The sequence below is a fragment of the Pogoniulus pusillus genome, chromosome 39, assembly GCF_015220805.1.
Source record: "Pogoniulus pusillus isolate bPogPus1 chromosome 39, bPogPus1.pri, whole genome shotgun sequence".
Taxonomy (NCBI): domain Eukaryota; kingdom Metazoa; phylum Chordata; class Aves; order Piciformes; family Lybiidae; genus Pogoniulus; species Pogoniulus pusillus.
Genome location: NC_087302.1, coordinates 3,222,494 through 3,243,549, shown reverse-complemented (window position 1 = coordinate 3,243,549; position 21,056 = coordinate 3,222,494). Strand labels below are relative to the sequence as shown.

General features: G+C 61.0%; 1 protein-coding gene across 5 annotated transcripts in view; it reads left to right on the top strand.

The window, feature by feature from the left end:
• Window positions 1-21,056, top strand: part of PLEKHA6 (pleckstrin homology domain containing A6) — a 67,272-nt gene that overhangs the window by 38,116 nt on the left and 8,100 nt on the right. For 3 of the 5 annotated variants that reach the window (XM_064173517.1, XM_064173518.1, XM_064173516.1), the window contains exons 2-19: window positions 316-396; window positions 1,164-1,476; window positions 1,559-1,631; window positions 2,277-2,377; window positions 4,415-4,590; window positions 5,361-5,855; window positions 7,290-7,800; window positions 9,455-9,541; window positions 10,367-10,420; window positions 13,009-13,089; window positions 15,920-15,988; window positions 16,382-16,462; window positions 16,697-16,846; window positions 17,206-17,301; window positions 17,402-17,513; window positions 17,644-17,783; window positions 18,502-18,651; window positions 20,910-21,030. In XM_064173517.1, the coding sequence (XP_064029587.1) occupies window positions 1,177-1,476; window positions 1,559-1,631; window positions 2,277-2,377; window positions 4,415-4,590; window positions 5,361-5,855; window positions 7,290-7,800; window positions 9,455-9,541; window positions 10,367-10,420; window positions 13,009-13,089; window positions 15,920-15,988; window positions 16,382-16,462; window positions 16,697-16,846; window positions 17,206-17,301; window positions 17,402-17,513; window positions 17,644-17,783; window positions 18,502-18,651; window positions 20,910-21,030 (2,797 nt within the window). In that variant the 5' untranslated portion in view covers window positions 316-396; window positions 1,164-1,176. Of the gene's footprint in view, window positions 1-315; window positions 397-1,163; window positions 1,477-1,558; window positions 1,632-2,276; window positions 2,378-3,528; window positions 3,592-4,414; window positions 4,591-5,360; window positions 5,856-7,289; window positions 7,801-9,454; window positions 9,542-10,366; window positions 10,421-13,008; window positions 13,090-15,919; window positions 15,989-16,381; window positions 16,463-16,696; window positions 16,847-17,205; window positions 17,302-17,401; window positions 17,514-17,643; window positions 17,784-18,501; window positions 18,652-20,909; window positions 21,031-21,056 lie in introns of those variants that run through there. The other 2 variants (XM_064173515.1, XM_064173519.1) reach the window with 2 other exon arrangements.

Genomic DNA, 21,056 nt, shown 5'->3' with positions numbered 1-21,056 from the left:
TGCTGCTGCTGCTTCTGCAGTGACTTCTGAGTGGGGTTTATGGTGATGTCTGGGTCGTGTCCAGCAGAAGTGATGAGGGCTTGGCCACCAAAGGCCTTGCTGGGGCTCCTGGTGAGGCGAGAGCTTCCTGGGCAAGGCTGGTGAAGTGTGGTGGGGCTGGCAGGGGAGGAGATGCTCTGCAGCCAGTCTCAGTGCCAGGGCAGGTGTGGGGCAGCCAAACAGCGGGGCTGGAGCAACAAACGAGGTGCTAAAGGTGAAGAGGTGCTGAGAGGGGGCAGGAGGGACTCTAACCAGCCCCTGCTGCTGTCTCTGCAGCCACAATGAAAGGCGGAACACATTCCTGCACCCTGTGACGGGACAGGTCCCCGAGGACAGCTCAAGGCTTGACTTGCAAAAGTAGGTTGGCTCCCAGTTCCCCTGGTTTTGTGATCTGGGGGTGGGTTCTGATGGGGGGACCAAGGTGGGGTGGGACATGAGGGGCTGGATGCCCATGGTTGTGGAGACAAAGGGCAGGTTGTGGTGGGGGGGACCAAGGTGGGGTGGGCAGTGAGAGTCTGAGTGCCCATAGTTGAGGAGACAAAGGGCAGGCTCTGATGGGGGGAGACCAATGTGGAGTGGGATGTGAGGGCCTGAGTGCTCACGATTGAGGAGACAAAGGGCAGGCTGTGGTGGGGGGACCAAGGTGGGGTGGGCTGTGAGGGGCTGGGTGCCCATGGCAGGGGAGACAAAGGGCAGGCTCTGATGGGGGGAACCAAGGTGGGGTGGGCTGTGAGGGGCTGGGTGCCCATGGCTGGGGATACAAAGGGCAGGCTCTGATGGGGGGAACCAAGGTGGGGTGGGCTGTGAGAGGCTGGGTGCCCATGGCTGGGGAGACAAAGGGCAGGCTCTGATGGGGGGAACCAAGGTGGGGTGGGCTGTGAGGCGCTGGGTGCCCATGGCTGGGGATACAAAGGGCAGGCTCTGATGGGGGGAACCAAGGTGGGGTGGGCTGTGAGGGGCTGGGTGCCCATGGCTGGGGAGACAAAGGGCAGGCTCTGATGGGGGGGACCAAGGTGGGATGGGATGTGAGGGGCTGGATGCCCATGGCTGGGGAGACAAAGGGCAGGCTCTGGTGGGGTAAGACGTGCCCCACCCTTGGCTAACTCAGCTCTCCTGTGCCACAGACCCACCTCGGACATGTCAAGCAAAGCAGGCAGCAAGCGGCCGGCGACCATCGAGGCCTCCAACCACACCATGGTGTCGGAGGTGCCCCGGGACCGCCCTGCAGCCCGGGTGGGTGCCCACAGCAGCCGTGCAGCAGGGCAGACAGCAGCAGAGGTGGGGTCCCGGCCCCCCCCCCGGGGACTGAGCAGCTCCTCTCCCCCTCTGCAGGCTTCGCGCACCTCCCGCAAGGGCATCGCCTTTGGGAAGCGCTCCAACTCCATGAAGAGGAACCCCAACGCTGCTGTCACCAAGAGTGGCTGGCTCTACAAGCAGGTACCCAAGCTCCTGCCACGCTAGGTGCCCTTTCCTGGCTCCCCCAGGGTGGGTGCTGCTCCTCACCACCCCTCTCCCGCAGGCCAGCTCGGGGGTGAAGCAGTGGAACAAGCGCTGGTTCGTGCTGGTGGATCGCTGCCTCTTCTACTACAAAGGTACAGCCCAGCCTGGTGCCCACCACAGCTCCTGCCACCCAGCAGGGCCTCAGACCAAGAGCCAGGCACCTCCATGCAAACCTGGGCTGGAACCAGGCTCAGAGCAGCATGGCAGTGGGGCCTGAAGGTGACAGTGGTCTTAGGGGTGGCCACGCACAGGACCAGGCTGGCGCAAGGCTTGGAGCAGCTTTTGCCAGCGTGGCAAAGGGGTGTGGAGGTGACCATGCCCAGCATCAGGCCTGGAGCAGGTTTTGTCAGCATGGCAAAGGGGTCTGGAGGTGACAGGGGTCTGGAGGCAGCCATGCACAGCACTTCTTTGGGTGGGTGTCTGCCATGCTGGAGACCCAGGGGGTTAACGCAGGCACCTTCCCCAGCCTCCCTGGCAGCTCGCTGGGCTCAGCCCTGGCATCCAGCCGAGGATGGGCATGAATAATTGAGCAAGCTGTTGTGTGAGCCACAAGAGCTGCTGGGCAGCAACAGGCAGGCAGTGGGTTCCCACAAGTGGCCTTGCCTGCCTGGCACCCATGAGAAGGAGCAAGGGGACTGTGTCACTACAGCAGCTTGCAGCTCTTTGCTGCTGGGGTGGGGGGCGCACAGCCAGTTCTGCCAGAGCCCGTGTGTGTAACCCCTACGTTTGCCCACCAGATGAGAAGGAGGAGAGCATCCTGGGCAGCATCCCCCTCCTCAGCTTCCGTGTGGCAGCTGTGCAGCCCTCGGACAACATCAGCAGGAAGCACACGTTCAAGGTCAGCCTGTGGTGCTGCTGCTGCTGGGACAGCGCTGGGCGGGGGCGGTGGTGATGCTGGCAGGGCTCCTGCTGCTCCCTCTTCTTTGCTTTCTTGGTGATGGGGTGTGGACCAAGCTGGGCAGAGGGGTGGATGCAGTGCCCACCCCCCTCCCCTCACTCTGCCCTGGGTGACCCAGCATGGATTTGGCTTTTGCTGGGGAAACTGAGGCACGTCTGGAGCCAAGCAGCAGCTCCAGGGGCCGGGAGGTGGCTTGCAAAGAGTCGCTGCTCGTCAGCCTGAGCTGCTGTGGCTCTGGGAGTGGAGAGAGGTGCAGGGTGGCTGCTGCAGCTGGAGCTTCCCCATGCCCATTTCCAGCAGCAGACCTTGGCTCTGCCTCACTCAGAGCAGAGACTGAGCTCCCCTGGCACCACATGGTACTTGTTGGCACCTGTGGCACCACCATGCACCTTCCCCAGTGCATCTGCTCGTGGGTCATGTTAGCACTTGTGATGGACAGATGCACAGGGTGGCTTGTGCCCAGCTACACTTGTGCAAAGTTCCAGTGGGCACCTTCTGGCCTGGGTGCTGCCAAGGAGCTTTGCCAGTCTAAGGGATGGATTTTTATAGCTGCCACCCTTAGACCTGCATTTAGCTGTGGCTGAGCATTGGTAAGCAGCAGCAGTGCGTGGCCAGGAGCCACATGTGGGCTGTGCCACATGCCTGTGCTGATGCTGGCAGCTGGCATCATGTCCCTGCCTATGGCTTCCAGAGTGAGAGCAGAGAAGGTTGCCCAAGGAGGTGGCAAAATCACCATCCCAGAAGTTCAAGAGATGTGTGGCCATGGCACTTTGGGTCGTGGTTAGTGCCCGTGGTGGTGTTGGGTTGATGCTTGGACTGGAGGATCTTAGAGACCTTTTCCAACCCAACCAATTCTGTGCCTCTAAGTGACCCAGAGGTGACAAAAATGTCTCTCTTGGCTTGTGACACCACTGAGGAAAGAGCTCTTCAGGCCCCTACCTAACTGCCCAGCAAGGTTCTGAGGGATGGTTTTGGTCAGAGAAGGGTAGAGAGGGCCTAGATGGCCAGGAGACCTCTGTGCCACAGTGCCCACACCCCTGCCACGCTGCGCCTTGACCCTGTGTCTGTCTTTCCTCCTCTCTCCGAGGGCGAGGATCCCTGGACAGGTCTCTCTTCGTGCCCTTCCACCATGCCAGCACCCAGCCAGCACCTAGGTAGTACCTTCTTGTGTTTCTGATGCATGCAGATGGGTTGAGGGGACCTTCTGGCTTGCTGGCATGCTCTGCTCACCCTGCTTGCACTAATCCGGGGGAGGAATGGCTTTGGTTATGCCTTCTGCTCTGGCTGCAGAGCTGCTAGAGGCAGGAGGTGACCCCATGGCTGGGCACAGTGGCTGCATGCTCTGGGGAAGGTCAAAACCCACTGGAGGGGTTTAATCAGAACAGCCCCCCAGTATTTTATTTGGTTTTCATTGTCTTTAAGAGAGTCTCAAGGGCAGGACCCTCCTGCTGCCTCTCTTTACTTCCTCCTCGCTCCCTCCCATCCCTTTCCACAGAGTGGGAAGGTGGAAACTTCAGAAAGGCCCTAAAGAGCCAGACCTGCTCTAGGTTGACAGTGGGCACCAGTATCTTGGACCCAAAGCCAATTCTTTCCCCTCCCCAAAGTGCTGCCTGAGCCAAGAGGCCACTTTCTCCCTACCCATGCATGTCCCTTCCAGCGCTGCTGCTGCTGCTGCCACCTGGACCCTTCGGTCCTGTGAGGACTTGCTTCGTGCTGGGCTGTGGCATCCTCTGCACCGAGGTGCTGCTTCTCTGGGGTGGCCAGGGGAACTCACGGCCCCAAGAGGGATCCCTTGTGAGGGGACAAGACCTGGCACTGCCTCTGCCTGCAGACCCTTCTGAGGTGACACCGAGGATGTAGGTGGCTGCCAGGCTCGGCCAGCAGGGGAACGACCAGCAGCGGGACCTGACGGTGGGGTGAAGATGGAGCTCTCACCCTCCTGTCTGTCTCTCTCCCCACTTCTCTGCCTCCCTGCAGGTGACGGTGTGCTGGGTGGAGGAGATGCCAGCGAGTAACGAGCGGTCCCTGTCTCCCCAGGCCGAGCACGCTGGCATCCGGACCTACTTCTTCAGCGCCGAGAACACGGAGGAGCAGGAGTCCTGGATCCAAGCCATGGGCGAAGCTGCCCGAGTGCAGATCCCCCCCACCCAGAGGTCAGCACCCACCAGCTCCGTGCCACCCCTGCCTCTTGGTCTCTTGGAGATAGGGCAGGGGAGCCTTGCACTGGGGCTGGGCACCTTCCGGGAGCGGGAGGGTCCCTCTGGAGAAGGGATGTGAAGGAGCATTGCCCCCTCCCCGAGGTGGAGGGAGGGAAGGGCTCTGCAGAGGGATCTTGACCGCCTGGACAGATGGGTAGAGTCCAATGGGATGGGGTTCAATAGCTCCAAGTGCAGGGTGCTGCACTTTGGCCACAGCAACCCCATGCAGAGATACAGGCTGGGGTCGGAGTGGCTGAGAGCAGCCAGACAGAGAGGGATCTGGGGGTGCTGATTGATACCCACCTGAACATGAGCCAGCAGTGTGCCCAGGTGGCCAAGAGAGCCAGTGGCATCCTGGCCTGCATCAGGAATGGTGTGGCCAGCAGGAGCAGGGAGGTCATTCTGCCCCTGGACTCTGCACTGGTTAGACCACACCCTGAGTGCTGTGTTCAGTTCTGGGCCCCCCAGTTTAGGAGGGACATTGAGATGCTTGAGCGTGTCCAGAGAAGGGCGACGAGGGAGGTGGTGGAGTCGCCATCCCTGGAGCTGTTCAAGGCAGGACTGGACGTGGCACTTGGTGCCATGGTCTAGCCTTGAGCTCTGTGGTAAAGGGTTGGACTTGATGATCTGTGAGGTCTCTTCCAAGCCTGATGACACTGTGACACTGTGATGCCTTGGGGCCAGTGCGGAGGGAAGGTGACCCTCTCTGTCCTGCCCCTCCCCAGGCATGAGAAACCAGACTCTGAAAACATCCCCCCCAGCAAGCAACTCCACCAGCACCACCACTGCAACGCCGCCCACCGCGACCACCCCAAAGCCGACCCCGACGCCAAGACCCGGGGGGAAGGCGACGGCCGCGGCTCGGAGAAGCCCGAGAGGAAATCGGAGAGGACGGAGGGCAAAAAGGAGCCCTTGGCCAAAGCCAACGGCATCAGCGGGCAGGAGATGCCCTCGGAGCCTGGCAGCCCTTACCCCGAGGCGGGGCGGGTGGCAGGCAGCGCCGAGCGACCCCCGCAGCCCAACGGTTGGCCCTGCCCCTCCCCTGGCCGGCCTGGCAGCACTGCCTGCCCTCCGCCCGACGGCGACAGCCTGAGCCAGCGCCGGGGCTGCGCCCCCCGCACCAACCCCGAGAGGCTCGCCCAGCGCAAGAGCTCCATGAGCCAGCTGCAGCAGTGGGTGAACTCCCGCCGAGGGGTTGCGCCCCCCGAGGAGATGCGCAGGTGAGGGCTGGGGCAGAGGCTGGCCAGGGCCAGGGGTGGGCATCCTGCTGCTTACCTCTCAGGTGATGCCTTGGCAATGTTTGGGTTGTTTGGGGGTGTGTTGGTTTTTTTTTTCCCCTTCGCGTTTGTTTTCTCCCCTCCTGGAGTCAGAAAACAAATCTCCTTTCTGGGTTACGTTAGAAGAAACTCGAGTGCTGGGTTCAGTTTTGGGTTCCTCACACTAAGAAGGACGTTGAGGTGCTGGAGAAAGTCTCCAGAAGCTGGGGAAGCCTCTGGAGAAGAGGGCAAGGGAGGAGCAGCTGAGGGAGCTGGGGATGTTTAGTCTGGAGAAGAGGAAGCTGAAGGAGATCTCATTGCTGGAGCCAGGTGGGGGTTGGGCTCTGCTCCCTAGGAACAAGCCAGAGGACAAAGGGGAAGAGCCTCAGGTTGCCGCAGGGGAGGTTTAGTTTGGACGATAGAAGAAACCGCTTTGCTGAAAGGGTTCTCAAAGCCTGCCGCAGGCTGCCCAGGGTCGAAAGGAGGCTCCTAGGTGACCTTCTTGTGGCCTGCCAGGATCTGAAGGGGGCTCCAAAAAAGCTGGGGAGGGACTTTTGAGGCTGTGAGGGAGTGGCAGGAGTGGGGGGAATGGAGCAAAGGTGGAGGTGGGGAGAGTGAGGCTGGAGGTGAGGAGGAAGTTGTTGAGCAGGAGAGTGGTGAGAGTCTGGCATGGGTTGCCCAGGGAGGGGGTTGAGGCCCCATGGCTGGAGGTGTTTGAGGCCAGGCTGGCTGAGGCTGTGTGCAGCCTGCTCTAGGGTAGGGTGTCCCTGGGCATGGCAGGGGGTTGGGACTGGCTGCTCCCTGTGGTCCCTTCCAACCCTGATTGGTTCTATGATTCTATGAACCTCCATCCCTGGAGCTGTGGTGCCAAGGGCCACGGGTTACCCCAGCCTTAGCAGAGCTAGAGAATGGTTGGACTGGATGAGTGCTTTGCCAACCAAAGTGATTCCATGATCAACACGTGCCAGCTGTCAGCGGTGTCTGGGACACCCCCCAGAGGGTGGAGTTTGGAGGGGAGGCCACCACAGTGTCCTTTAGAGCAGGGATGCCAGGAGGGGAAGTCACCATACGGTCCACGGAAGAAAGGAAGCCAGGAGAGGAGGGCACCATGGAACCCCTGCAAAGAGGGACATGAGGAGGGCAGTCCAGCACAGGACCCCTGTGAGGAGTGGTGCCAGGAGAGAAGCCCAAGATGGAATCCCTGTGAGCAAGGATTCCAGGAGGCCAGACCACCATGAGGTCCCTGGCAGGACAGATACTCCCCAGCCAGCATTCCAGACGCTGGTGTCAGAGCTGCCTGCTCTCACTCTCACCCACCAGAACCATCACACTCATAACTAAGGACTGGGCACCGCTTGGCCACCAGCCTGGCACTCACAGCTCTCTTCTCCCCTGCAGCCCCACCAGACTGTACCCCGTGTCTCGCCGGGTGCCTGATTACTACTCCCCTTACTCACCCCAGTACCCTGAGGACTACCAGTACTACCCGCCCGGGGTGCGCCCGGACAGCATCTGCTCCATGCCCGCTTTCGAGCGGGTGAGCCCTCCCTGGGCGCTGGAGGACAAGCGCCACTCCTTCCGCAACGGGGGTGCCTACCAGCTGCGGGACTGGAAGGAGCAGGCTGCCTTCGGCCGCCAGGACGTCCCGCTCTGGCTGCCCTCTCCGGGGAGGCCACCCAGCTACATGGACGAGGTGGAGGCGGCGTCGGGCTCCCTGCGCAGGCTGTCGCTGCAGCCGCGCTCCCGCTCCGTGCCCCGCTCGCCCAGCCAGGGCACCTACGGCCGGGCGCGGCTCTACTCCCCGGTGCGCTCGCCCAGCGCCCGCTTCGAGCGCCTGCCGCCCCGCGGGGACGAGATCTACGCCGACCCCACCACCTTCGTGATGAGGAGATCCATCAGCTCTCCAAAGGTGAGTGCCTGCTGGCGCTTGGGCTGCACGGGGCTGGAGGGAGAAGCCTCCTTGGGGATGGTGTGGCGCAGCACAGCCGGTGCCCGCCGCACTCGTGGCGCAGCACAGCTGGTGCCCGCCGCACTCGTGGCGCAGCACAGCCGGTGCCCGCCGCACTCGTGGCGCAGCCTGGCCTCGCAGTGTCGCCAAGTCCGCAGCTTGCAGCAGCTGATGTATTTAGGGGTCCACTTTGCTGTCCTGCAAGGCTGCCCAGGTTGTGGTTGTTGCTTCCTGGCTGCTCCTCCTGGCTTGCTGTGAGCCTGGAGGGATGGGATGGGGTTGGACAAGATGGGCTCAGAGATCACTTCCAGCCTCAGCAGTTCTCTTGTTTGATGGGATGGGGATGGGGTTGGACAAGATGGGCTCAGAGATCACTTCCAGCCTCAGCAGTTCTCTTGTTTGATGGGATGGGGATGGGGTTGGACTAGATGGGCTCAGAGATCTCTTCCAGCCTCAGCAGGTCTCTGGCTTGATGGGATGGGGTTGGACAAGATGGGCTCAGAGATCACTTCCAGCCTCAACAGTTCTCTGGTTTGATGGGATGGGGTTGGACTAGATGGGCTCAGAGATCTCTTCTAGCCTCAGCAGATCTCTGGCTTGATGGGATGGGGTTGGACTAGATGGGCTCAGAGGTCCCTTCCACCCTCAGCAGTTATGGTTGGATGGGATGGGGATGGGGTTGGACTAGATGGACTCAGAGGTCCCTTCCAGCCTCAGCAGTTCTCTGGTTTGATGGGATGGGGATGGGGTTGGACTGGATGGGCTCAGAGGTCTCTTCCAGCCTCAGCAGTTCTCTGGTTTGATGGGGTGGGGATGGGGTTGGACTAGATGGACTCAGAGGTCCCTTCCAGCCTCAGCAGTTCTCTGGTTTGATGGGATGGGGATGGGGTTGGACTGGATGGGCTCAGAGGTCTCTTCCAGCCTCAACAGCTCCATGGTTTGATGGGATGGGGTTGGACTAGATGGGCTCAGAGATCACTTCCAGCCTCAGCAGTTCTCTGGCTTGATGGGATGAGGATGGGTTTGGACTAGATGGGCTCAGAGGTCTCTTCCAACCTCAACAGTTCTATGGTTAGATGTGATGGGGATTGTGTTGGTCTACATGGGCTCAGAGGTCTCTTCCAGCCTCAATAGTTCTCTGGTTTGATGGGATGGGGATGGGGTTGGACTTGATGGGCTCAGAACTGCTGTGGTGAAACAGACCTCTAAGCCCATCAAGTCCAACTCCACCCCCATCGAACCAGAGAACTGTTGAGGTTGGAAGAGACCTCCATGGTTTGATGGGATGGAGTTGGTCTAGATGGTCTCAGAGGCCTCTTCCAGCCTCAGCAGTTCAATGGGTCAATGGGATGGGATGGAGTGGGACAGGATTTGGACTAGATGTTCTCAAAGGTCTCTTCCAACCTCAGCAGTTCTGGGCTGGGGTGCTCAAGGCCCCCACGAGCGATGTGCTCCCAAGCAGTGGGCTCTGGTGTCCCCATCTCTCTGCTGTGTGCCCCAAAGCGAGGCCTGACCTTGCCGTGGCGCTGAGGTCTACCTTTGCCTGTGCTTTCTGGCCTCCTGCACCCCCCTGACGTGTCTCTGGTTTTGGGGTGGGGGTCTCCTCTCTCCTCAGTATGACTACCTGGGGGACAGACGGCCGGTGCCCGCGGGGATGTACCCCTACCCCTACCCAGCATCTCCCACCGTCCATGACAAAATGGTATGTATGCTGCTGGCACTGGGGGGGGCTCAGTCCTGCTGCTCTGGGGTGCACAGGGCACCCAGGGGAGGAGGGCTCCGTGCCCAAGGAGCAGATGCCCCCAACTGCTCTGCTCCAGGGGCAGCACTGTGGGTTGGAGCTGAGACAGGTTGGGACCTGGTGTCCTTTCTCTGGTGTTTCTGGTCCCTCCCTGCCATACTCAAAGGAAATCCTTGTGGAAAGGCCCCCCCGGTCCTTGCCCTGCAGCCCCCAGGTTGTGGGAGCAGTCAGACACCCTTGGACCACCCCCACCCCATACGCCCTGCGACGCTGAGCCAGGCTCATCACCCCCAGGGTGATCCCCGGCTGGGGCTGGCACACACCTGGCACCGCTCCTGCTCTTGCTTCCTCACTTCTGGCTACAGCTGCTGCTGCTTCCTGCCTTGCTGCCCCTCGGAGCGCTGAAGGGCTGGAGCTGGCAGGGTCCCCCCCAGCCTAGCATGGACCCCAAACGGTGGGGCAGGCCCAGCCACCAGAGGAGGAGGAAGAAGCTCAAGTTGCCATAAGCCACCCATGCTCCATCCATCCTCGCCAGCCAGAGACGCAGGGAACAGAGCTGCGACGCCTCTCGGGGGAGGCACTGGGGAGAGCTGGGAGGAGACAGCAAGATCCATCCCCCCGCAGGGCACAGCCCTGGTGGCTCTCGGGGCTCTGTGCCAGGGAGATGCCTCCTTTGCTTGGGCCGAGAGGTCTCCACCTTGTTCGTAGGCTCCACCTAACCGCTTTGCTTCTTCTTTTATCTGTCCTGTGTTCGTTTCTTGCCGTGTGCCTGCTGGCTCCTGGTAGGATGAACTTTTAGACCTTCAGTTGCAAAGAAACCTAGAGTATTTGGACCAGCAGGTAGGCAGAGCTGGCTGCAAGCCTCATGCTGCTTACCTCCCTCCTCTGCCCTGTCCCCTCCCAGCGCAGCATCTCGCCCCCTCACCTCCATCCTCACCCTTCTTGGCATTCAAGCAGCACGACTTGGCTTTAGTTTGCTTCTTCCATCCTTCCCCTCCAGAGGGTTGCTCATTGCTTGGCAGAAATAACCTCCCCCTAACCACCTTCCCTCCCCCCACCCCCTACAGTACCTTCTGTGTGGTGTGCTGGAGATGTTGGGGGAGAGGGAGGTCTGGGGAGGGGGCAGCTGGGGCAGCTTCCCAGGTGTTTGGCTCCTGGGTTGGCAGAGGGTGCAGCTGGCTCCAGAACCCCTCCCCAAGTCGGTGTGGGACATTGGTGCTGGTGTGGCCATGCTGGATGGCACGACCCCTCCACACCCAGCACTGCCCTCTGGCATTGGGGTGAGCTCAGGCTGTTGTGGGGGTGCCCGGAGCTGGTGCCCTGTGTGGAGCTGGATGGGTACAAGGTGGTTTTGGTGATGTGCTGGTCCTGTTCCTCCTCGAAGGTGAGAGGCTTGGTGCAGGGTGGGCATGGCCTACCCCAGGTGGCCCTGCTTTGGCGAGGTGGGGGGGGCTGTACTCCATCTCTGGAGGTCCCTTCTGGTGCCCACCACTCTGAGGTACCCACAGCACCGGTGCCAAAGCAGCAGCTCTCAGGTTTGTGCAGTCAGGAGGCGTTTGGATGACAGCTGTGAACTGACCTCACCCCAGGAGCAGGGTGGGCACAGTCTGCCTGGTAAGGACTCACAGAACTGGTGGGGTAAGGACTGCAGGCACTGGCTGAAGCCAAAGCCAGGGCCAGGAGCCTGCTGCAGCCCAGGCTCTTGCCTGCCAACTCCAGGCTTGCACTGGGGGAGCTGCTCCAGGGACAATCTCATTAGTCTGCAGATCTCCATCGGTGCAGCAATCACCAGGATCTGTGTCTGCCTTGGAGCAGAGCCAGAGCCAGGCAGGAGCTCTCTCTGCAATAAAAGCTCTCTGGGTTATTTCACAGCCCTGGGCAGCAGTGCTGCCTCTCCCAGGCTCTTTAAAACACTCCCTAAAAAGGCTTTGCATCTCCTCCTCCTCCTCCTTCTCCTCTGCTGCTGACCTCCAGGGAGACTAATCGGGAGTGACGCTGTCAAGTGGCTCTTTTCAAACAGCTCCCTGCTTTGTTTTCTCTCTCCTTGCTCATCCCAGTTGCAGGAATGGCTCCCTCAGCAGCATCTCACCTTGCTGACCTGCCCCAAGGTGGGGTTTGATCCCTGCTTTGTGCTTAAATAGCTGACACCCTTTGGACCTTGAAGGGCCTGGCTGTGGAGCACAAGGTGCTGTGGGCTCCTGCAGCTTTGGTGCTGCTGGTTTGAGCAGCTCCATCCTGCAGCACTGAGGGACCCTGTGGCCACAGCTGGCTGCATGCCTCGGAGAGCAGCAAAAGCCTTCAGGCTGCAGGGGTATGGATGGAGCCCAGGATTGGGTTAGTCCTGCTCCTCTGGACAGAGCTGGGTGGAGTGTGGCAGGCCTCAGGGCAGTGATGGCTTTGGGGAGGTTCAGGTGAGCTGAGCATCATCACATCCTTGCCTGGCAGCATGGCTACAATGAGGTCTAAAGAACAAGTCTGGTGAGGGCTGTTCAGGCTGGAGAAAAGAAGGCTGAGGGGAGCCCACCTGGCTCTCTGCAGCTGCCTCAAAGGAACTGCTGCTGCTGGTTGGTCTCCTCTCCCGAGGAACAAGCCATAGAACAAGAGAAAGTGGCCTCAGGTTCCCACCAGGGGAGGTTTAGGTTGGACACAAGGATTAATTGCTTGCTCAAAAGGGTTGTCAAGCCCTGGCCCAGGCTGCCCAGGGCAGTGGTGGAGTCCCCATCCCTGGAGAGGTTTCCAAGCCTTGGAGATGTGGTGCTGAGGGCCATGGGTGACCTGGCAGTGCTGGGTTAAGGGCTGCACTGGATGATCTCGGAGGTCTCTTCCAACCTAAACTGCTCAGTGATTCTGCAGAGCCATCTCCACAGGTGCATCCCATTCCCACCTGGCTAGAGCAGGGGGACACTGCTGTCCCCAAGCCCAGACTTCAGTCACCTTCCTCTGTGCCTGGAGCTCAGCCGAGCCTCCAGCGGGGCCGTCCCAGCTGCAGCTGTGCCGTCCCAGCTGCAGCTGTGCCGTGAGGGCAGGGCACTGAGCTGTTTGTCAGCATGAGGAGCAGGGTTGGTCGGTCTGTCTGTCTGTCTGCTGGGACCACACCATGCACTGCAGCCGTGGGGGGTCTCTGTGCCAGCTCCTGGCTGTGTCCACAGCTCAGAGCTGCTTTGGGTTTGTCTCTGTTTTCCCCTCAACAACATTTTCAGGGCATCCAACCAGCCCAGGCCACTCTTGAGTGCCCAAAACGGAGCAGCAGCATCCCAGGGCAGCCATCCTGATGTGGCTTAAGCCCCTGGGACATCTCTTGGAGGTGACATCTTACAGCCCAGTGCCCTGAGGACACCTGGGCTGAGCTTCCTTGCTGCTCCCACAGCACCCTGGGCACCGCCAGGGCACCTCCTGACTTCTGAACTTTCCTTCTCTGTCTGCTGCAGATGAGTGAGAGCGAAACCCTGATCAGTATGGTCAACAGGATGGTGGAGACCTCCTCCCCTAGGGCTCAGCTCTACATGCAAGTAAGCCACGGGCCACCAACGGGGCCGTGCATGGCAGCTGTGCCAGCCGCCCCCTGCTCCATCCCCGAGGTCACCTCCTGTCATCTCCACTCATGCAGGCTCCAGCAGCATCCATGTGGCTCTGGCACATCACGCTCTCGGGGGGCCTGCTAGTCCATCCCAGGCTTTGCTAATCCATCCATGAGCCATTCAAACCTGGCAGATCCTTGTGCTGGGAGAGCACCAGGTGGGGACGTGGCCGTCCTCATCCTCTCACCCTTGCTTTGGGGCTGGGCTCGGTTGTTTCGCTCACCCTCGGTTTGCTGTCGTCTGTTGATGGAGGCAAGGAGTGGGCTGTGGACAGGAATGCTCAACCAAAGCTGGGACAGGGAGAGGAAACACCTTCTAACCCCCCTGATGCTCTGACTCTTCCTGTTTCCCAGCTCAAAGAGGGCTGGAAAAGCACCAGGCTGACGTTGGGCTGTGCAGATAGGACGTGGGGAAGCATCTCTAGGTCACTGTGGGCTGCAGAGGGGTCGTGGGGCCCCCACCAGCATCCAGTGGCTGGATGATCTCTGGGGTTTTTCATCGAGGGGAAGGTGCCTGTTTGCCTTTGCTGTGTGTGTGTGTGGGAGAAGCAGGGATGTGCTGGAGGGAGAAACTGAAGCTGCTGAGATGCTCTCCTGGCTGAGCTCCCTGTCTGGAGGCAGCAGCATCCCCATCCGCCAGGTTCTGCCTCCAGGTTTGAGTCTGTTTGCATCGTCCTGGAGTTTTAAGTGGCTGTAAAGCAGCATCTTACTTTCTAGCAATAATGATCCCCTTCTTTCCATCTCCATTCCTTTCATCTCAGGCTCTTGGAGGCATTTCATTGGTGGAGGCCCCATTAGTAATTTAGATTTCCAGGAAAGGAAAATGACTCACAGAGAAGCCAGGATGGTAAACAGGCCCTGCTGCAGCTCCTGATTTATAGGTGTTTCCACTCTGCTAAGTGGAATTGCAGCTTCAGCCTCCTGCCTTTGTGTCCCTGCCTGAGTAATAGTGGCAGCTACCTGCAGGGCAGTTAATGATTCACCAGGCATCCTCTCTTCAACTCAGCTCCCGTGGAGAGCTTGTCCCTGGCTCCTTCCCAAGGGCTCAGCCAGCTGGTGGGCAGCAGGGAGTGAGGGAGGTGGTTTGTGTCTTCATCTGAGCCCCCAGGCATGGCCAGGGTGGGAGCTCCAGCATCAACCTGGGTTTTAAAGCCAAGAGAAGGGAGGTTTAGACTACAGATCAGGCAGAAATGTTTGACATTGAAGGTGGTGAGACCCTGGCACAGGGCTGTCCAGAGAGATGGGAGGTGCCCAGCCCTGGCACCATTGCCTGGGGCTCTGAGCAACCTGCTCTGGTTGGGGATGATTAAGTTGGTAAGATACTGGGACAGGTTGCCCAGAGAGAAGCTGGAGACATTCATGGTCAAACTTAATGGTTGCCCTGAGCAAACTGCTCTAAAGATGTCCCTGCTGACTGCAGGGGAGCTGCACAAGATGACCTTCAAGGGTCCCTTCCAATGCAATGTGACTCTGTGTCCCTGCTGACTGCAGGAGGTTGGACTAGATGAGATTGACAGGGCCCCTCCAGCCCACCCCAGCCTGGGATTCCATGATCCCACCTCACCTGCAACCATCTGCCAGGATCACCTCTGGATACTCAGCTCTGGCCTCTCTGTCCCCATTCACTTTGATATGGATCAAGAACTGGCTGGAAGGCTGGGCCCAGAGATTGGTGGTGAATGGTGCCACATCCAGCTGGCAGCTGGCACCAATGGTGTGCCCCAGGGGTCAGTGCTGGGCACGGTCCTGTTCAGTATCTTTACTGATGCTCTGGAGCAGGGGATTCAGTCCAGCATCAGGAAGTTTGCAGATGACACCAAGCTAGGAGCAGCTGTGGAGCTGTTGGAGGGTAGCAGAGCCCTGCAGAGGGACCTGGCCAGGCTGCATGGGTGGGCAGAGGCCAAGGGGATGAGATGGAACAAGGCCAAGTGCAGGGTTCTACACTTTGGCCACAACAACCCCAAGCAGCACTACAGGCTGGGGCCAGAGTGGCTGAGAGCAGGCAGGCAGAGAGGGAGCTGGGGGTGGTGGGAGAGAGGAGCTGAAGAGGAGGCAGCAGTGCCCAGGTGGGCAGCAGAGCCAATGGCATCCTGGGCTGGCTCAGGAGCAGTGTGGGCAGCAGGACAAGGGAGGTTCTTGTGCCCCTGTGCTCAGCACTGCTCAGGACACCCCTGCAGTGCTGTGTCCAGTTCTGGGCTCCTCCATTGCAGAGAGCTGCTGAGGTGCTGGAAGGTGTTTGGAGAAGGGCATCAAGGCTAGGGAGGGGCCTGGAGCACAGCCCTGTGAGGAGAGGCTGAGGGAGCTGGGGAGGTGCAGCCTGCAGCAGAGGAGGCTCAGGGCAGAGCTGATTGCTGCCTGCAGCTGCCTGCAGGGAGGCTGTAGCCAGGTGGGGTTGGGCTCTGCTGCCAGGCAGGCAGGGCCAGAAAAAGGGGACACAGCCTGAAGTTGTGGCAGGGCAGGTCTAGGCTGGATGTTGTTAGGAAGTTGTTGTCAGAGAGAGTGATTGGCACTGGAATGGGCTGCCCAGGGAGGTGGTGGAGTGGCTGTGGCTGGAGGTGTTGCAGCCAAGCCTGGCTGGGGCACTTAGTGCCATGGTCTGGTTGGTTGGGCAGGGCTGGGTGCTAGGTTGGGCTGTTTGAGCTTGGAGCTCTCTTCCAGCCTGCCTGATTCTATGATTGAAGGGATGGGGAAAAGGTGTTGGGAACTGCCTCACCTTCCCCAGGGGCTGCTGGAGCTGGGCTCACCCCAGGCTCTGCTTGCAGGTGACTCCCTTCCCAGAGGCCTACAGGGAGACGCTGCACACCTACAAGATCAGCGAGCAGGACACTGATGTAAGAGCAAATGTCCACCCTGGCTGTCCCCTCCCTGCCCCACGCTGGTGTCCCTGCAGTCCCCAAGGAGAGACCCACGCTGAGTGCTTCTACCCAGCTGGGGTGGGACCTGATGCTGGCTCCCAGGGACTGCAGCCTGCACTGAGCTGAGCTGCTTGCTCTTGCCCCACATCCAGATCTGGCCACTCTCACCCTAGCTGGGGTCGAGGTCCCTGTAATGAGAGGAGTGGGCTGGAAACCCTCCCCAGGACCATGCATTGTCCCATCAAACCAACCCTGTGGGCCATGGCTCAGGTCCATCCTGCCTCTCCTGGTTGAGCACAGGAGAACCCTGCAGTCCTCACTGCTGGACTCTCATCCTCTCCTCCCTTTCTTTTCACCTCCTGGGGGCAGAAGCTGCTGGGGAAGCTCTGTGAGCAGAACAAGGTGCTGCGGGAGCAGGAGAGGCTGGTGCAGCAGCTCCGGGCAGAGAAGGTAGGTGGTGAGCAGCTACCAAGTGGCCATCTGAGGGGGAACCTGGCTGTAGAGTCATGGCCATGCTCAGGCAGCACCTTGTGGTGAGGAAGCTCTCTTGGGGATAGCTCAGTGAGGACGTTTCTGAGCTGGGAGAGATGCCCTGGCCGTGACTCAGCCCTTGTGTGTCGGTGACCTCTTAAAGAGAGGGTGTGGAGCTCCTGCACGGCTGAATTCCCATCCTATTCCCTCCAGGAGAGCCTGGAGAGTGCACTGATGGGGACACACCAGGAGCTGGAGATGTTTGGGAGCCAACCTGCTTACCCAGAGAAGCTGCTGCACAAGAAGGAGTCTCTCCAGAACCAGCTCATCAACATCCGTGTGGAGCTGTCGCAGGCCAGCACGGTAACAGCTCCTGCCCCTGGCACCATCCCCACCACCAGGGGGGAAAAACACCAGCAGGGAAATCCCCACAGCTGGCCGAGGACCCAGAGGAGCCAAAGTCCTTCCCTGGGCACAAAGCAAATTAACCCTCACGGTGCCAAGCTGGCACACCTGCCTGGAGCCATCTCAGCTCCTGCTTTTGGCTCCCTGAAGCTTTGACCCCAGCTGCTGCCGCCCCCTTCATGCCCTGGGGTGAGCTGTGTTGGGTGCAGCACCCTTGTGCTGTCCTGGCTGGTCCCCTGGTTGAAGCTGGGGGGAGAAATCTACCAAAGCTCCCCCCAACCCCACCCCTAACCCACCCCCACCTTTCCCCTCCCCAGGCCTTGTCCAACAGCACTGCTGAGTACGAGAGCCTGGAGAGCGAAGTGTCTGCCCTGCACGACGACCTCTGGGAGCAGCTGAACCTGGACATCCAGGTGAGAGGGACCCCACAGGCCCTCCCCTGCCATCCCCCGGGGTCCCCCTTGCTAGCCCTGTGGAGGTGTTCCAACCACTCCATGATTCCCTGCCCTGCAGAACGAGATGCTCAACAGGCAGATCCAGAAGGAGATCTGGAGGATCCAGGACGTGATGGAAGGGCTGAGGAAGAACAACCCCTCCCGTGGCACCGACACTGCCAAGCACAGAGGTCAGCAGGCTCCATCCCTGTCCTGGCACAGCACAAACCTCCTTGTGCCATGGCTTGGCACACCCCTAGTGCCACCTTCTCAGGCAGGAGGTGCCCTGGTGCACATCCTCCTTCCTGCTCTTCTCCACAGTGGCCATCGGCCCCTCGGGGACCTTCAGCTCCAACAGCCCTGCCAGCCCCCTGAGCTCAGCCAGTCTCACCAGCCCCCTCAGCCCCTTCTCCCTCGTCTCTGGCTCCCAGGGCTCGCCCACCAAGCCAGGACCTGGTGAGGTGAGTGCTCTGAGGGGTCCCCAGGGAGCCCTTTGCCACCGTGGTGCCCCCAGCCCAGCTCACAGCATGTCCTGTGCCCTCGTTCTCAGGGGGATGAGTGGGCAGCAGGCACAGAACGTGACTGGGCTTCATCGTGGCTTTTGGCCACATGCATGGCCTGTGGTGGCCCCTGGTGACATCGAGGTGCATGATCCTGGCAGGACTCTGCAGCCTTTGGGCTCCTGCACCAAGCAGTCCTGAAGGCTGAGAATTGCTCAGGTCCAGCCTTTGGCCTCAGGACCAGCATCTGCTGCCACCTCTCGCTGCCCTTTCTCAGGGTCCAGCAGTGCTGGCCCCACCTTCATCCACGTGGAGTCCCCAGGTGGAATCTGGGGACGTCCCCAAGCCCACCTGGCTGCGCAGAGGTGACGCCAGCATCTCCTGGGGCACTGCCAGCCTCAAGCTGGGGAAGCCTCTCTCTTGGGCAGCTCCCAAGCCCTGCCTTGCCTTGCTGCCCTGGGGAGGTGCAGCAGCTGGTGGTGGGCAGCACTGTCCCCTTCTGCGTGGGGACGTGGAGACCTCGGGGGCCCCGGGGAGCGGTGGCCAGCAGCTCCCCCTCCTCCCTCCCTCGGCTCAACGCTTCCTCCGCCCTGTGTCGCCTCCGTCTCTCCTCTAACTCTCTCTTCCTCCTGGCTCTCAGTGTCTCTGCTCTCATGCCTCATGCTCCTCTCCACCCCAGGAACCAGGTCCGCCTCGACCTCCCCTCCCCAAGTCCTACGTTCCCCTGGAGCCTCCTCCGACCGTTCCTCCGCTGCCCGGCGAGAGCCGGCCCTGGCCGTACCCCACCTCCCCCTCCTGGCAGCAAGGCAGCGAGGCGAAGAGGGGACAGGTACAGAAACCTCTGCAGAGCAGCAGCAGGCAGCCCCCTCCTCTTCCACCCCTCCCTCCAGAGAGCAGCTGGCAGGGCTCGGCGGGAGGCAGGTGATGGAGCTGCCCACCCTGCTAGGGGCGACGACAGGGACAGCGCCCAGGTGGCACTTAGCTAAGGCACAGCAGCGTGCGGGAGGTGCCTGCCCTCTGCAACGAGCAGTGCCCCACTGCCAGCCTTGCTCCTGACCACTGCCTATTGCCCTCTGCAACGAGCAGTGCCCCACTGCCAGCCTTGCTCCTGACCACTGCCTATTGCCCTCTGCAACGGGCAGTGCCCCACTGCCAGCCTTGCTCCTGACCACTGCCTATTGCCCTCTGCAACGGGCAGTGCCCCACTGCCAGCCGTGCCCCTGACCACTGCCTATTGCCCTCTGCAACGAGCAGTGCCCCACTGCCAGCCTTGCTCCTGACCACTGCCTATTGCCCTCTGCAACGGGCAGTGCCCCACTGCCAGCCTTGCTCCTGACCACTGCCTATTGCCCTCTGCAACGGGCAGTGCCCCACTGCCAGCCTTGCCCCAGACCACTGCCTATTGCCCTCTGCAACGGGCAGTGCCCCACTGCCAGCCTTGCTCCTGACCACTGCCTATTGCCCTCTGCAACGAGCAGTGCCCCACTGCCAGCCTTGCTCCTGACCACTGCCTATTGCCCTCTGCAACGGGCAGTGCCCCACTGCCAGCCGTGCCCCTGACCACTGCCTATTGCCCTCTGCAACGAGCAGTGCCCCACTGCCAGCCTTGCTCCTGACCACTGCCTATTGCCCTCTGCAACGGGCAGTGCCCCACTGCCAGCCTTGCCCCTGACCACTGCCTATTGCCCTCTGCAACGGGCAGTGCCCCACTGCCAGCCTTGCCCCAGACCACTGCCTATTGCCCTCTGCAACGGGCAGTGCCCCACTGCCAGCCTTGCTCCTGACCACTGCCTATTGCCCTCTGCAATGAGCAGTGTCCCACTGCCAGCCTTGCCCCTGACCACTGCCTATTGCCCTCTGCAACGGGCAGTGCCCCACTGCCAGCCTTGCTCCTGACCACTGCCTATTGCCCTCTGCAACGAGCAGTGCCCCACTGCCAGCCTTGCCCCTGACCACTGCCTATTGCCCTCTGCAATGGGCAGTGCCCCACTGGCAGCCTTGCCCCTGACCACTGCCTATTGCCCTCTGCAATGGGCAGTGCCCCACTGGCAGCCTTGCCCCTGACCACCCTGGCCCTCCCATCTCTGCCAGGTCCCTGCCAGGTCCCCTGCAGCACACACAGCACCTACTGCACTCACTCAGGCTCCTCCTGGGCAGCCCCCAAACCAGCTGCAACACCCCCCCCCCAACCCCCAGCATTGACCCTTCTGCTTTCCTCTGCCCTCCTCTCTCTCGCTGTCCTTCTGTGGCACTGCTTGTCCTGGCAACCTCTGCCCATGAGGGTGACCCTCCCCTCAACCAGGTTCTGCCCACCCAGGGCAAACAGGGGTTTGGGAATTCCAGGTAATCCCTCAGCCATGGTCCTGCTGGGGGAAGGGACAGGTTTGGAGAAGCATCCCTGCAACTGGGGGTGGTCAGGATGTGTGCATGTGGGAGCTGGCACCCCAAAAACATCATCTGTGTGGAGTGGGGAGGGGTCAGAGAGCCCCCTGTGAGGGCTGTGGGGTGGCACAGTGGTGGCAGTGTGCATCCTGACACACACCCCATGGGCCAGCATCCATGGAGGCTTGAGGGGGGCATGCTGGGCTCCTTGCCCCATTACTGTGCCCCTCTATCACACCAGCACCACTGCCCTGGCTCTGGGGCAGGCCTTTCCCATGGGATAGCAGAGGAAAAGGATCCCAGCAATGGCCCTTTGCTCAGCCTCTGCTGCTGCCTGGTGCCTGTCCCATGTCACCTGAGGGCACAGGATCTTGCTGGATGTCAGCACAGAGCCAGGCTGTCCCCCATCCTGGGGCTCCTGGGTGCCCCCTCTGAGCCATGGCAGGATTGTCACCACTCCAGGAAGCTTTGCCCACGCAGGAGCCTGTCCTGCAGGGACAGCCACAGCTGTTCAGCCTCGATGGGTCAGAGATGAGGAGAGCAGAGCTCTGCCAGGCCCTGTCCCCACACATCTGGGGTGCACTGGGACTGCCTGGCCAGTGTCTGTGTGTCTGCAGGACGTGTGTCAGCCCATGGCTGTGGAGAGCAGCAGGTCTGGCCCTAGGTAGAGCAGGGACTCACCAGGAACCTGCTTCCCTCCCACAGCCCAGGCCCAGCTTTGAGCAGAGCAAGAAAGAGGCTCAGCGAGCAGCCCTCCCTGGCCCCCCACCCGAGGGGCTCCCACTAAGCCAGCAGGAGGCAGAGAAGCAGGCAGCTCTCAACAAGGGTAAGGCACCAGGGACCAGCAGATGC